We start from the raw sequence: 16,786 nt of genomic DNA, 5'->3' as shown, positions 1-16,786 counted from the left end.
GTTCCTCCATGGCTGCAGTGTGGATACCTGCTCCAGCATGGTCTCTCCAGGGGCTGCAGAGGATCCCTGCCGGGGCCCCTGGAGCACCTCCTCCCCTTCTCCTCCTCTACCCTCAGGGCTCGCAGGGCTCTTTCTCACACTTTTCCCCTCACCCCTGGCTGCCGGGCAGCGTTTTGCCCTTCCTTACCCAGGCTTTCCCCGAGGCGCCGCCACCGTGGCTGCGGGGCTCAGCCGCGCCCTGCGGTGGGTGGTTTGGAGCCGGCTGGAACCGGCTGTGTCCGGCACGGGGCAGCCCCAGCCGCTCCTCACAGGGGCCCCCCTGCAGCCTCCTGCCAGCCCCTGGGCACCCGCACCCTATCAACTATCATGTAATGATGTAGTTCTGCTAGATGTGGAATAACCTAACATGTATAACTGACCAAAGTGAGGTATTTAGAGGTATTCTGAACTTCTGTGATAGAGTGAATGTTCAGAAAAATATAGAAACTTAAATCCCTTGTAATAAGGGGTATTAAAATTATTGCTGAATGATCACAAATAGTTACAGAGATACTATTGTGCCATAGTTCAAGTGTTCAGCAGTACAAGTTTAATCTGCTCTTATACGCACATAAGTATATCTACATATATAAACACACGCACACATTTATATTCATACATAAGCAGTTCTTACTCTAATTCATCTAGCATGATGACTCGAAGATCTCATCCATTTACAGGATATAGACGGAGTTTACTTTTGTTCTGTGAGAGCAATATGATTAAGCTGCCCTGAATTTTGTTTCAAAAACTTTGGTGTTAAGTAAATCATCATTTATTGTTAATAATGGGAAATACCACTAAATTTCTTTCATTGTGTTATGATAATACACTCAATCAAGGATACTACTGTCAGGCCAAGATTTTGATTGTGGTTTAGAGTGCTTTAAATCTGTTCAGTTGTGTTGCAGATGCTTTCAAATATCCCAGTTCTCAAAGACCGGGCGGAGAACTGTTATGTCATCCAAGAGTCTTATTTCAAGCCGTTCTAATTTCTTCCCAATTTTTATTATCTCCATTTCCACCAATTTACAGGTAGGTAGAGCCTCTCTCGTCCAAAGATTGACTCAGACAAGTTTCTCTTTCCTTTTACAGGTGAGAATATGGTTTGCTCAGATTCTCCAGTTCTGTAAGGAGAGCTGAGGAATATCATACCATAAATCTGGATTTAGGACTTCTGAACCAGAGTCAAAAACAGTAGTTCACAGGACACAAAACATAAAATCAGATTGACTTTACTCTTCTGGAGCTGATTTACCCAAAAGTTTTGACAGATTAAATTTGTAACGAAAAGTTTTGGACTGGATGGTACATTGTTTGTTTAATTTACTCTTGCTTTATTACGGATGCAGCACTGACCATCTGCAATGCTTTAATTTTATCAAGGGTTTGCATCCTCTGGCACATTTATGCCTGGCAAGAAAGTATAAAACAAGCATACATTTCATAGTATCTTCTCTGGGTAGTTATCCAGATATGTGGTCAAAGAACCACTCCTTATGCAGATTAAATTTGAACTGCTGAATTATCGTTCAGTGCTGAACACGTCGCTGAACTATGGCACAGTACTAAACAACTCATTTGCCAGCATTTCCTATATATAATTTCCTATAAAATTACTTTTGAAGAAACTTTTTAACCAGAATGATGAAAGATATGGCTTTCACTGTTGTTCTCACAACTGCACTTGTGAAAAATTACCAAAAAAACCTGTATAAACAGTAAATCCGACAGCAGTATTTTATATTAATTTTCACTTAAAAATATCAAATAACGAGAAATACTGCAAATACAGAGACCAACCTTACATTTCTGTGGTTTTGCTTATTCTTTATCTGAGACAGAATGCCTCATTAAGTGCTTCCTTTCTGAAGAGACTTATTTTCTTCATATTTGCATATCTTGTGTATGAATATGACTGTTTAGGAAAGTTATAAAAACGTATGTCAATGAAGTTTTATGGTGTAATTAATTTACAAGCGTCTCCTATAAATATCTGTTCATGTGGATTATTACCCTCCTTTTCAGGTTGTGTCTTGTGTCAGTCCTTAATTCATACAAGCTTTCAAGACAGAAATGAAGCTGAAAAAATCATCTGATAAGAAATATGTTCCTCTTAGTTACTATGAAATTTTGTTTGCTTCTCTGCTTGCAGTTTTTGTGTGTGTTTGTGTTGGACTGATTGTACTTTCATGGTTATCAATCGAGGAGTTAGAACAAGGTAAGTAGCCAACCTTTAACCTTTTCAGGAGTTCTTCAGTAGATGTTCAGACTTTGAAGCCAATAGTGTTGTCATTTTAATTATATTTCATATTTCATGCTATGCTTTTAATGCTGGGGGCGGAGGGGCATTATGATTGGGGGTTTTTTTATGTTTTCCTCCTCTTCTCCCCTAAAATTGATATGAACAAAACAGGCAAAAATACAAGCACTTGAAGCATAGTCGGAAGCCATAGAAAAGAATTTTCATGGTTTAGACTTTGGGAGAGGTCCCTGGAATGCAATCGAAGCTATAAAGCTTTGGTTATTCAATTGTATTCATCAACTGGAGAAGGTAATATGGCAAATTGTGAATTTTTGCTTTTTTCTCCATGTATGAGGTTTGACTCAGAAAGACATTGATAATCCACTGAAGTCTGTGGGGAACTTTAGGTGTTCTACATCTCTTGGAATCTTTTCATTTTGTCATGGTTTAACCTTAGCCAGCAACTAAACACCACAGAGCCGCTCACTCACTCCCCCCACCTCCAGTGAGATGAGGGAGAGAATCAGGAGACTAAAAGTAAGAAAACTCGTGGGTTGAGATAAGAACAATTTAATAATTGAAATAAAGTAAAATACCAGCTGCTAGGAAGAATATTAACTTTATCCCAGCTGAAACCAGGACACATTTTTATTAAAAAAAATTACTTTAAAGTTATTTATTAGTGTGAGAGAGATCCTGTATTAGACAGTCAGCTCCCAGCCCTATGTAAAGTTAAGGTAAAGTAATTCTTAATATTTAGCCAATGCTCAGAATGTGATAGAATCAAGCTACTGATACTCAAAGTAAACTAAATTAAAAAATCAACGTAAGACGATTTTCAAATGGAACTGAAATTTTGGTTGAAAGATCTTGTGGTTATATGTTAACTGTGCTCTGGTAAGACCTCACTTGGAGTACTGTGTCCAGTTCTGGGCTCCGCGATACATGAGACATATGAAGTTACTGTAGAGAGTCCAGTGAAGGACTGATGAGATTGTGGAGTCTCCATCCTTGGAGATACTCAAAAGCTGTCCGGACATGGTCCTGGCCAACTGGCTGTAGGTGGCCCTGCTTGAGCAGAGGGCTTGGACCAAATGACCTCCAGAGTTCTCTTCCAACCTCAACCCTTCTGTGATCTAGATTTTTGATTGGAAGCCCTCACAGCTAATATCAAAAAGATGTTTTGAAATGGGGTGAAGGAAACAGGTTAGGCAAAAGGTTCAAGAAATATATTTTTTCATTATAGTGATTTTTGTAGCTGAAAAAGTAATTCTGATACATTGAAGTTTTTGGTGCCATCATTAACCAAAAGTCCATACTATATATATATTCAATATATATACATATTGAAGCACATAAAGATTAAACTAGCTGTAAGCCATATTTAAAAAAAAAAAATGTTTTGTCAGAATATTCATGTTTATTCCTTTAGTTGCTATTGTTTTTCATTCCAGATTTTAAAACTTGTTCTCCCTACTGACTTTCTTTCCCTCTTACCAGACTACTATCACATTCCAGTAAAATAAAATGAGCTTAAAGGTAATGGTGGTGTATTATTGCATCTAGTTAGAGACAGGCTTTAAATTAATTACTTAGGTTTTAGAAGACGAATAGGCAAGAATTTAATCATGTACAAATAATAATTATAAAATTTTTTTTAAATTACATTTGACATATATAACAAAAAAAGGCCTTTGCTATTTAGAAACATTTGTTTAAACAGATTTGCAATTGTTGTGAGGATAAATGGCCTTCAAAGAAGCTCAAAGTGGTCTGCTGTTACTAATTGATAGTAGCAAACTGGTGTCACTAGGCTGTGCCTTCCATCACAAGCTGTTTATTATAGTATTTATTAGTTATCTGCTTTTGTGTTAAAATTCGTTTTGGATGTTAATGCCTTCAAACACAACCTAAAAGTACCACTGGTACTGTAACTGGTAAGCAAAAGGCATTTTCTATCAATCAACTACATTAATTCAGGTCTTATCTGAAAATTTCCAGTGTGTTACACAGAGAGGAAATATTTTTAATGTATAATTAATTGCTTTATGCATACCTCATATGCTTTAATATATTAAAAATCAAGATTAAATTTGCAGTACGGACCAGTTATCTAGTTTCCTCATAAATCCAGCATTTCATGCATGTATTGATAAGAAAGGTCGGGTCAAAAATAGTTTAACTAGTCTGACACTAGTGTTTCCAGTGCTGTCATCAAAAACAGTACATTTATAAAAAAGTGTACAGCATTTAATACAGAAAGCATGAAACAGTAATTCTTAATGTTTTTAATCCAGAACACGCAAAAAACTAACTATCATTCTTCCCATGTATCTTTGTCCTTTGTGTTAGACATAAGTGGACATACCATTGTCCCCTTTATCCAGTCCCAGTACTGCTGTAAGACAGCATTTAAAACAGAATTGGAAGTAATGAGAACCAAGGACAAATAGTATTGATAAAAATATGTTTACAGTTGTAACTATTGTAAACACTAAAAAATGTCTATCACTTTTTTAAAATCAGCATTAGGCAAAACATCTCTGATTACAAAGTAAAACAGAATGCTAAAAGTTATTGTATTGATGATATGTATGGAATAAAATCTAATGTAACGTTTTTCATTTATTTCTATGTAATTCAAAACATCACCGAATTTTATTTTTAATTATCTAGCTGAAGCAGATGGGAATACTCATGGCTACATAGGAACATTTAAAATACTCTCTGGGACATCATTCACTCCTGCTTTGCAAAACAGATCATCAGCTGATTTCAAAGTCCTTGCCTTTGATGTTGAACAATTGGTAAGAACCTAATGGTCTCTGGTTAATTCAAGAGTATGCGGTAGGTATGTTAATTCCCTAACATGACCTGTTGTCGATGGCTTTTTCCTCCCTCCAAAATGAGATATTTCAGGTCCTAAGCCTGGTCAGAATTCAATATATTCCTTATTTGTGAAAATCAGTGAAGCATCAAAGAAAAAGTTTGCTTCTGTAGTGTGGATTTGGGAAGGAAAAGTTATTTAGTATTAAAACCTGGAATGCAGTGTGCAATTGGGTGTGTTTTTAATTACTGTATTGGTTCAAGGTTTCTCTTTTCCGTATAGATACAAAAAGTCTTTCAAGCAAGTGATCTGAAAAACGAATTTGGGAGATGTGAAATTTCCCAGTTCAAGTAGGTACAGTTTAATTAAACTTTGCAAATAAACGTCAAAAGGCCTCACTTAGCTATTTCTCTCAGGAGTGCTTACCAATACCTCGCTTTTCAAGAGATCCTTGGGAACATCCTGTATTACTCCTTTCACATCTTACGTCTTCCAAGTGCTGCTGTGGGAAGTTTGACACCAATGTGTTTCCTTGGGCAAACTTCCTTCTCGGGCTCCTGTATGTCCATGCCTTAACCAAACCAGTAAGGCTGAGCTGTAAGACCAACTCACAAAACTTCTATATTTTAAGGAATTGCTAAAATCTTTTTTTTTTCTTTTTTCCCAAGGCTTATTAGTTGTGCTATGTTTGCAGGGTTGCTGGCCCTTGCCGTCTAGGAGAAAGTTCACGTTAGAAATCTGTTGGCACAAGCTGAGGTGAATGGAAATACACTCATATGTCCCTATGGACATGGATCCATTTCACTCATATTCCTTAGGGTGTTAACAAGTAAGGCTGTCATTTGACACCAGGTAAAGCTGCACCCTGTTTGTCCTAAAGAGTCCATAAAATAGATACAGTAAGACTTGCTTCATTTATTAAAGCTTGTTTGACTTCATTTTTCAATATCCTATTATGTTGGTTGTCCTACTGAAGGCCAGCTGGCAAAAAAGTCCAGTATATGCAGTGAGGTCTGTAGTGTTAATTCCACCTGCACTGTTCTTAATAAGATCCTGATTCAGCAAAACACGTGTAGTACTGTCTCCCATTATTAAACAGTTTCAGAACATGCTTCCATCCTATCCACAACATTATAAACTAAAGGGGAATCATATGATTTTGTGTTGTGTTTTGCTTTATTGTTGTTTTTTTTCTACAGGAAATATGAAGATGGCTGTGAAAGATTCAAGAAGTCAGAGATTGGGTAATTGCATATGACAAAGTTTACTTAAAATACGGGCAAGAGACAATGATGGTATTAATTTAGAAAGTTCTGTGGAAAGTAAATAGATGAAAAAATACATCTTTAGAGATTGGATAAGGCCTTCTAAAGAGCATATGAATCTTCAAGACATACCTTTTCTCCAAAAACATCCTTTAGGATTAGAAGAAATAAAAAATGTAATAGTCCTTGGGACTGTCAATTTAGAAAGAAAAATAGGAAAGGTAAGGACAGTGAAGTAGGTAGGAAACTAGCTAGAAAGGAAAGGATATCAGTTTGTGCTGAGCTTGCTTGTGGAAAGCTGCTGGGGGGCAGATCTCTCATTAGCATTAGTAACTTAAGTTTAAATACAGAAAGGTCTGATGACACGCTATGATAGGCAAGAACAAAACAGAGGACAAAAGATTAAGACTCTAGAAGAACTGGAAGACCTTGAGAAATGAGTGATATAATTAGTTGTCTTATAATTAGTTGTCTTATAGGTGAGACCACAAAATTAAAGAAAAGTCCACATTATATGACAAGAGATGATGCAATTCTGTGATTCTGTGATACCAGCTGTTCTTGTGATATGAATGTTTTCTGTAAATACATAAAGTGGATTAATATTCAGAGGAGATAGTTCAGTTGAATGACCGAGCTTGCAAAAGAAAAATGGATATTAGCCAAATGTGAATACATGTATGTTGAAAATGGGGATTTGAATTAGAGCAATCTCTTGATTGGAATAGCGAGGGCATAAACATAATTAGCTAGAAAGGTGGAGTATGATCACTTTATGAAGGATTTTATAACATCAGGGGAATGGAGTACACAGCGGTAGGAGTAGGTCACTTCCAGGTTTTTGTCCCTGTGAAGGTAGATCCAATCAGCACAATTTGGTTTCTGCACATAGAATTGGACTATTGTCATCAAAATTTGGGCATCAAAGATGGAGACATCTCTGAGCTAGTTGCTCAAGACTCTCTTTGTAAGTGATGGATTTTTAGAGTTTTCTCATCTGGTCAATTTAGATGCCTTTCTCAGGAGGAGATCAATTATGCCAAAGAACAGCTTATTTATTTCCATCAACTACAATGGGAATCTAGATATCTGCACTGTAAACATCTATATTTGGTAAAACCTATTCCACCCCTGTATCTTGACACAAATACCACAAAAAACACAGAAAATCTGCTATCAGTGAATGTTGGATCTGGCTTTTAATACATCGGTAAGGATCTGTCTTCATTTCTGCTTTGAAATAATACTTGAAATATTACTTTATCTCAGAAATTATTTTCTAGTTGACTCTTTTCCTTTAAAAAGTGTTTACCCCTTTGGGCAATCTCCTTGTTATTTCATCCTTGAAACTCTGCTGAGTCACAAGCATAGCAATAAAAGCTTTTGTTTGCTCAGCATGGCCTAGAGGTTATCAGAAACATGTAAGAAATTAAAGAGGAGAGTTTTTCCATATATTGCAAACTGGAAACTATGCTCAGCAGAATGGCAGGATTAATCACCCCTTATCAAAAAGCATTGCTGAGTCAGTTGCAATTAGGTAGTGTAAGTGCTTAGGAATAAAAAAGTTTGCACCTATATTTAAGTAAATGGAGAAAAACTTTATCTTTAGCAAGCATCATACTTTGACACTACCTTAATCTAGCTACAAATATAAAATAGTAATATATATTACTTAATAATCGTATCTAGAAGAGATGGGATAGAGCAAACAGACAACACTCTGGATAAAATTCAGGCCCCATAGAAGTTAAATGTAGTTTAACCACTGATTTAAAAATATCTGTGCTTTCAGCCATTACTCTTTCCTTATGAGAATCCAGGCAGTCACACAACAGATCCTCACAGATGCAGAATCCACAGACGATGTTTGCTTTATAGAAGTGATCATTTTGTATTATATTTTTGTAACATGAATGTATTATATAATCTTCATAACACTTCAAGGTTCACCATCAATATTTTAGGGCTTAAACTAGAAGACCTGTTGAAAAACAATAAACCTACTTCTCCTTTAGTTTATTCAAATTCAGCTCCACTGCAGCAATTGATATGAATGTTGTTCTGTTTTTTTCCACAGTGAAAATAAGAGTAGATAAAGAAAAAAACCTGTTTCTCCAAGGTTCAACCTACCTGATAATTAAGAGGTGTTTCTTTATATGTCATCTTTGCCAGCCAACACTTAACGATACTCTGACTTTGCAAATGGAACCTGTGTTGGAATTAAATATTGTCTAGATGATAAGTCATATATCAGATTTACTTCATTATCTTGCGTAACTAATCACCTTCTCTGTTTTGTATTGCTAGTGTTGTTGTGATCTTCAACCTTTATTTTAACCAGATGGTAACAGTTGAGAAAATAAAAAATGAGCTGGTTTTGGGTATCAACTCAAATAAAACTAATCTTACCCAGACTTTGAAAATTGATGTGAACAGCATACAAGTCACAGGTAATGCTAGTAAACATTTTTTCTCTATTAAATCCTTGAGAACTACAGGTAACACGAATGAAAACTTTGGCTCCCAAACAGCAAAGGGATTGTTACTTATGCCTACGGGTTCCCTCCTTACCCATTACAGAACTTTCAGTAGCAGCTGAAAGAATCATTTACAACCTTGTCAGCTAGAAAGTATGAGACAGCATTGTGTATGTTCACTAAGGAGGTAGTAAAGGACAAGTAGTGACTTCCCAGTGAAAACCACTCAATTTCATCTCTTTTATGTAGCATAACATTTGTAACTTCGTTATCCCCCAAATTAAAGCAATTAAGTCCCAACAGTGTTGTTTCATATTATTTTGTTTTGCTAAAGAATAAGGAAAAGGGCTCAGCCTCACAGTGAGTGAAGGCTCATTTATTGAAAAGATGTCAGTAAGAACAACAAACTGAATACAGAATGTGGCTTCTGGAGAAGTACACCCAAGAAACTGACTTCATATTCCTCTAAAGCTTAGGTAAAGTGTAAATGGGAAAAAAGGAATGTGGCTCTAAAGACTAGGTAGTTTTAAATTCTGCAAATATACAAATATAGTGTGTAAGTATTAGAAAAGTTATCAAAGCCTAAGTGGAAGCCCAACAAGATCAATGGGAATCCTTAAGCTTCAAAACAGACCTTCACTGAGGATGAGGATAAAATGTAATTTGAATCCTTTGAAGTGGAAGTTGATAAGCTGACATTTGAAGACCTGCTGGAGATACTATTAAGTAGCAACTGATTGCTTTAAGAGGAGTGGGACATCTGGTGTGCAATGTCTCTTACTCTATTCTAAAAGGTGCATTTTTTGCTAAGTACTTCAGATATTCAAAAGCTAAATTCAGAGTTTTGACATCTTTATTTCTCTTCACTACTTGCACCACATATAAGAAGTTGTTCTAAATAACTGCACATCACTGTGGAAAGTGATTGCTTATTATACTTCAAAAATGCCACCAAAGAAAATTATGAAGAGCTTTTTAAAAGGTTGTATATCTATTGATGAACTTTGAAGTAGTCAAACTTTTCTTGCTGTGGATCATTAAAACGTCTCTTTTCACATGAGAGGAAATTCCATCAGGTCCATTCCATCAGGAGCGCTTCAATATAATAACAACTGTAACTAATTAACAATCATAATCATATATGGCACTTTTGCATCCTATATCTCAGCATGTTCTGCAAGAGAAGTCTTATACCTGTTTCAGAGGGGGAGGGAACTACAACACAGGTGTCACTTGCTTGAAATCACAGTTTTCACTGTGATTAAAAGTAACTTACTTTCTTGAAAATTATCCCAGGTTAGTTTTAACTCATTTATCTGATCTAAATACTGTTCTATAAGACACAGGTGCTCTGAAAATCTCCATAGTATAAAAAGTGTCAAGACAGAGATTTCCCACATGAAGACATTTTATATGAAAGATAATGAATAGGGATTGAGGATTGAAAGGGATTAATATAGACTCTTCCTCCTTAGGAAGATCATAGAGTTTGAGAAAAGGCTGGAAACAGCGTGAGATGGTCAAAAGGAGGGAAGCGGGACACTGCTAGTGATTCAAGAGAAATAGTCACAGCTGATTTTTTTTTTTAACCTTTCTTTCTCTGAGTGGTATAAAACTAGATGCTGTGCAATAAAAGGAGTTTATAATGAACTTGCTTTCTTCCAGTAGCTGCAGAAAATCTTACTACAATGATGCCTTTAACTTCGTCAGGTCAGTATCTTTCATAAAACAGAAACTGATACCAATATAACATGAAGAAACATAAGACTTGCTCTTCAGCTGGTATAACTTAGTAAAGATACCTTGGCTGTAGTTAGGGCGTGACTGCTGGGGTTTATTCAGTGACAGTTAGCCACCCTTCATCATTTCTGACCATTTGAGAAAGCAGTGATCTGAAGTCTGTGCAAAAGCTCTAAGACCTTAATTAGCAGATCAAAACAAAAGTTGAGTCTCCATCAACCAGCTGAGTTGCAAGCTGACATTTTCACAGATTTAGGCAGGTAGATGAGGCCGGGGAGTCCTACTCTCATGCTGTGGTTACCGATATACTGCGCAATGTCGATTGATCCTTCCACTATCACTGGAAGTCTTATGACGATAGGATATGAAGCAGACACAACTCCTTGCTCTCACAAATTCACTGAGTACAAACCTGCCAAAAGTCAGTCAGACAGCTGAATAATACAGTAGGTACTTTGTAGTTCTAGATGCAGGCAGAGTTGTCACATACAAACTGCATACAGATTATCACATACAAATTCTCCAGGTCAGGGTACCAGATGAGGAGCTCCATGCAATTTATGTGAGCTAAAAAAATGCACCTATGATTATAGGAGTCAAGTATTTATTGGTAGCCTAATCACAGTCATAACAATGAAAGGGTTATTATTGGTCTAGTTACAGGCCTACGAAGGTGTATAGTCCAAAGGGTACAATTACTACAGCTTATTCCCAATGATACAGTTAAAACTGCTAACATACAAATTTTCTCCTATCTATCCCTTCCTCTAGTGTGCTATCTCAATGCACCCCTGAGTTCTAAGTTCAATGTTGCTAACCATCCTCAAGAAGAAATTGGGAGGTTGGAGGGAGGTGCAAGAGGAAGAGGGAAGGGAGCTGGGAGTGGTCAGCACCCCAGGCTGGAATGGGAATAATGCTCCTGGTGTGGATTCCTTCCCCCTTGGTCTTGGGTCTGCGTAGGGTCATTTTTGTATGTTTCTTAACACTGTCTGCTTCCTTGCTCTTTCTGTTTCAGTCCAAATCTGACGATATATCCAAGTTTTACCATATGTGGTATGTTTACGTCTGCTGGATGCTTGGGTTTTGGCTCTGTTGACCCTAAGACCATCCTTATCCACCTCACATGTTACTTTAGTGAGATCACACAATAATTGACCATTTGTGATTTATGCTTATACCACTGATGCCTCGGTCACTGCCCTGTGCTTTTCCTTTCATGGCTTTTGCTGTCAACTTGTGCGTGCACTTTTGGGAGTGCCTGTAACAACCCCAATTTTTTTAACAGTCTTCAAGATGTAGCTTCCTGACAATTGTTTCATTAGAACTGCTTGCTCATGCGTGCATCCATGTTTTAGGTCTTTGAATGTTTCATTCCTTCCAAAATAATGTTCCTTTAGAAAATATACAGATAGATAGGTAGGTAGATACATATGTATATAACACTTTGGAAACTACTCTGAAGCAATGAATGAAGCTTCCTACTCTGAATGTAGCTGTGTGAGAACAGTCCATCCAGCTGCACCTCTCTGCAAGAGGAACTGTGTCCTTAAATTTGCTGACATAGAATGCTCTGTAACCCATTTAATACAAAATGGCCTAGCTTAGTTTAATAGTGTGTCCCAAATCAGCATGTTTTGATAGAAAATTGTTATGAAGTCCTCATGTAAGTTTGTGCACTAGTAGGTCTGGGAGAGCAGGAATATCTAGCAAAAGTAAGTCTGTGATGGCCAATGACCAGCAACTTCTGCCAGCAAAACAGATAGATGACAAACTGTAGAGAAGGCCTTATTACATCTCTCATTTTATTCCTTCTGGCCCTTCATCTTATAAACTGAGGGACAAGATCTATTAACTGTAATGACATGGGGATCTTTTTCAGCTAAGGGCATCATCATCCTACTCACATATTTGAGTCTTAATGTAGAAAGCAAAAATAGTAAATGGGGATGCTAATGCAAATTCAAAGAGGGAAAAAAAAGACTATTTGGGAGCTGGAAATGCCAGGGGCATCCTCAGTGATTGTTATTAAAAGCACCACTAAGTGGAAGTTGTGTTGGAGCCATCACAAATAAGCATTCAATTTTTCCAGAATGTTTTGCAGTTTACTATCACTAATACAAATCTACTTATGTACATAGGCATTTGTAAATGTGTAAATATGTATACACACAGGTATGTGTAAATATACAATACTAGATAGATTTGAGGCTCACCTCCTCATGCGATAACTGATTTGTTGAGCAATGTTATTTATAAGAAAATGTACATATACATTTTAGTGCTAATATTAAAGTTGTCATAACTTTTCTTGTTTCATCAGATCCCATGAGTTTAATTACAAGCTCCCTGACACCAACTTCAGGTCAGAACTTTTACATACCAGGGGAAGACAAGAAAGCATTGCTGTTATTTTAATTTGGAAATTTTATTTGGAAAAAAAAAACCAAAACAAAAGTCTTTTGAAGTTGCTGAAAAGCATGTGACTAGAGCTAAAAGAATGAGATTTAAAATACACTTGGGTTCCACCTTATTTTTCTTATGTTTATTATGACATTTGACCTTCAGGATCAAGCCACTCAAGCTGGCGTTACCATATCATCACCTAAGCTGGGGTTTGGGGATACAGCAAATAATGCAGATGTAAGAGCAGACTAGCTGCTGCTCAGTTCTTCCCAAGCAACTGCAGAGGTGCTGCCAGAGGACAAGAAGTAAAGTTGTAACCTTCGGTTGTGTTTGCCCAGGTTCAGGACAACTCAGCACAAGCAGGTCCTCTACAACTGCAGGTAGGTAACTATGTATGGGGAGAAGCAGGGAGGTTATATGAAACAGACTGAGATCTTAGAATTACACTGTTTGCGTACAGCCTCTTCTCGCATCATTCAATTCTCGCATCCCATTGCTACAAATGCATGATATGCGGGTTTACCTTTGATTTGACTAAGGAGACCTCTTCGAAGAGAAGGGACTTCTAAGAGTGCACGTTCTACAGAAATGTTATATATGTTGTGTATATTGATATATATATTTACGCTCATACTGACTACTCATTTTTGTTTCCTATTATTTCTTGGGGCTTTTTGAAAAAAAAGCTGTTAGCAAACTCTCACATGACTTCCAATGGACAGAAAGCCAAAGCGCTCTAAATCTTTGAAATCCTCCCCTAGCCTTTTGTTATTAAATGGTGAAATATATATGACATTTATAAGCATTTTCAAATGGGTCTAATGTATTTACTGTCATTTTTTAGTTGAGTATAGCAATTACTTTGCAATTTAGCATAATTTGCTGCTTAAAAAAAAAGTCAGTTTTACTAGAAAATGTTAATTTCTTTCTCTCCAGTAGGTGGCAATGCTGTTTAGTTTTCTGAGTTGAAGAACAAAACTAGAGTTGAGCGTGTTGTATGTAAACAATGTTTGCTTGAATATTGGGCTTGTGCAAAGCATATTCCTAGATTATTGGTTGGGTTTTTGTTCTGGATCTAGAATGCACAGTTTCGTCTCTGCTCAACTGTAGCAATTCATTCATTGGCACTATACCACCTCCAACACTTGACTAAAGTGTGTTTGGTTTGCTTCAATTACCAACTGGATGCAAAATGGCAGCTCTTTTGCTTTACACTGTTTGCTTTGCTAACAGTGAAAGGGTTTTGTCAAGCACTTTGAAATGCTACAATATATCCAAACCAATTTCAGTCTTTGTCACTTATACTGATACCATAGAATACAACATCATACAAGCATTTACTTAATCTGATCACAGAACTAAGAGTTTTATAAAAAAATAAATCAAGCAATAATGGTTAAAGGCTACAAGATCAGTTTTACAAATTAATATTTTTCCTTCTTGCATAAGAAATTTTTACTTTTTTCAGTAAGCCTTTACTGAAGTAAAAGAAAAGGAACTATGTGAATAGTGCTAGTTGAGTAGTTTCCATGGAATTTAATGTAATTTTCAAGAATTTTGAAATTAGTTAGTTATCCAAAGCTTATTTTAGCTGCATGTTCTTGTTCACTTTAATAGGACTTACCTGAATTCTACAGATGTCTAAGACCAAAACCATCTAAAGACTAAAAGAGCATGTTTGCAGCGGAAGAACATTTATGCTCTAGGAAAATACTATTAGTGAGATTCCACAATTTTAAGGATCTGCCCATGTATTCTTTTTGCAGAAATTTGCTCTTAACTTATAAATTTAATTTGCAAATCTGAAAAGAATAGGGTTTCTGATATTCCTGGTATTTCAAAATCCCATCTTAAAGGCTTTCATTTTCAAGATATGCTGGTTAAAAAATGAGATTCTTTAGCATGACAAAGTGCAATGTTGTGACGTGTTGAAGTTGAAGAAATTAAATTAAATTGAATTCAACTAAACCCAGAGATTTTTCGCTGTTATTTAAACTAAAGTACAGTTTTCTCATGCTATTCAAGCTATAAGAAATTGGAAAATGTCATTTATTATATTACATAAAGTAGTTTATTTGGGCAGAGGAGAGAAATGGAAATTCATGGAAATTTTCTTCAAGCTTAGTTTCAAAAAATATGTTCACTTCTGAGAACTTCCTCCATTCTGTGCCAAATTTATCTTTTTAGTATGTAATATTTCATTCCAGGCTTCTAAAAATGCAGTTTTGTAAAACACAGTAGACTAGTTGATTTGATTTGTGCTAGAGTAACCAGAAGTAAGTCAATTTTCCTTTGTAGTGAAAGTGCATTACTGCTGTGCTATTATTGCTGTTGTCCTTATTATTTCAGCTGAGTGTTTGCCACCTGCTGAACTTTGTGATGATGGTGTAACCTGCATTAGAAAAGATTTATTTTGTGATGGAGTCTTGGACTGCCCGGATGGTTCAGATGAATCTGAAAAAAGATGTGGTAAGAATGTAAACCCCTGTAAATCAGTCTTTTTAAACATACTTAAACCTGTCAGTAGTTTGTAAATATTTTATAGGCAATAAACTGTACAGTGAAGTCCAAATCAATTCTACTAAAAATAATAACAAGAATGATTGTTATAATCTTTATCTGGTAAATGGAAACAATTTTCTTTAAAATTCTCATTAATGAAGAATATGCTTAACAAATAATGAAGAAATATTACAATCTGGCTATATTAATATAAAATAATATAGATAATATTGTTTACTATATAAATATTAATAATATAAATAAATATCATGTAAATTATAAAATAATATAGAAATTTCACATGAAGCTCTGTACCAGTAATATCAAATAATGTTCTTTCCAAATAAATTAAAATTATGACCCTATACAGATATAAAGTCACATTACCTAGTATCAGAAACCACCTAATGGCATATTTGGAGTCAGAAGAGAGGTTTCTCTTTTGATTCCAGCATTAAGAATATCATCATACAAAACACTGCAAGCAGCTTTTCCCAGGTTACTATGTACACTCAGGTACGTTGACATTGTACATCCAGAAACTTAGATTGGGGGGGTGGGCAGTGGCAGCATTTTGCAGCCAGGGCAGGCGAGTGTGGCTGCTGCCACGGCAGCGTGGAGCCCTGGCAGGAACTCTAACCCTGTTTGTGGGCCGCCCACCTGCCTCCCACTACACCGAGTGCTGGGGAATGGGAGCGTCTGTATGACTCCGACACAAATGTTTGAGTTTCTGGCACCACAGGGAGGGATGTAAGATGATGGTGTGAAAATCTGGGCAACTGGCTCCAGGTGGCCCTGCCTGAGCCGGGGGTTGGACCAGATGACCTCCAGAGGTCCCTTCCAACCTCAACCCTTCTGTGATTCTGTGAAAATCTTACAAGCCTGAAACCTGATTGGTTTTTAACGGGAAAAGTTTATATCCTTCAGCGCCAGTGAGTTTGTTTGCCTTTATCTGACTGCCTAGTTTCCATGAGTAGCTTTTTGTACAGAGCAGCCACTGCTCTATGCAGCGGTGAACACTGTGACATTGTACCAAGGAGTCTGACTATGTTGCAGCTTTTTGGTGGGGAGGCATGTGTGTTAATGTCGTCTGTATTGCTCTTCACAGTCTCAGCTCTTAGTTAAAGTCTGTAAAGTTTTCTTACAAAGAGAACTTTGCAAATGTTTTAGGAGAAGTTGGAGCAATTAACTCCCTGATTGGTTTGTTTGTTTGTTTGTTTTTTAAATATAGAATTTGGTGCTAGGAATCTGGAAAGCTTATTTCCCTTCTGCTGGGAGAACAGCCTTC

General features: G+C 36.6%; 1 protein-coding gene across 1 annotated transcript in view; it reads left to right on the top strand.

Moving 5' to 3' along the window:
- The first annotated feature begins 2,115 nt into the window (after nt 1-2,115).
- The window catches only part of TMPRSS15 (transmembrane serine protease 15), a 58,806-nt gene continuing 44,135 nt past the window's right edge, over nt 2,116-16,786 (top strand). The window contains exons 1-8 of the mRNA XM_075140596.1: nt 2,116-2,260; nt 4,961-5,091; nt 5,394-5,461; nt 6,311-6,355; nt 8,684-8,826; nt 10,519-10,563; nt 13,260-13,376; nt 15,346-15,465. Of these exons, the coding sequence (XP_074996697.1) occupies nt 2,116-2,260; nt 4,961-5,091; nt 5,394-5,461; nt 6,311-6,355; nt 8,684-8,826; nt 10,519-10,563; nt 13,260-13,376; nt 15,346-15,465 (814 nt within the window). The remainder of the gene's footprint in view (nt 2,261-4,960; nt 5,092-5,393; nt 5,462-6,310; nt 6,356-8,683; nt 8,827-10,518; nt 10,564-13,259; nt 13,377-15,345; nt 15,466-16,786) is intronic.

The sequence above is a fragment of the Calonectris borealis genome, chromosome 1 (genome assembly GCF_964195595.1).
Source record: "Calonectris borealis chromosome 1, bCalBor7.hap1.2, whole genome shotgun sequence".
Lineage (NCBI taxonomy): Eukaryota > Metazoa > Chordata > Aves > Procellariiformes > Procellariidae > Calonectris > Calonectris borealis.
Note: the sequence above shows the minus strand (reverse complement) of the source record. Positions and strands in the feature narration are given on the sequence as shown.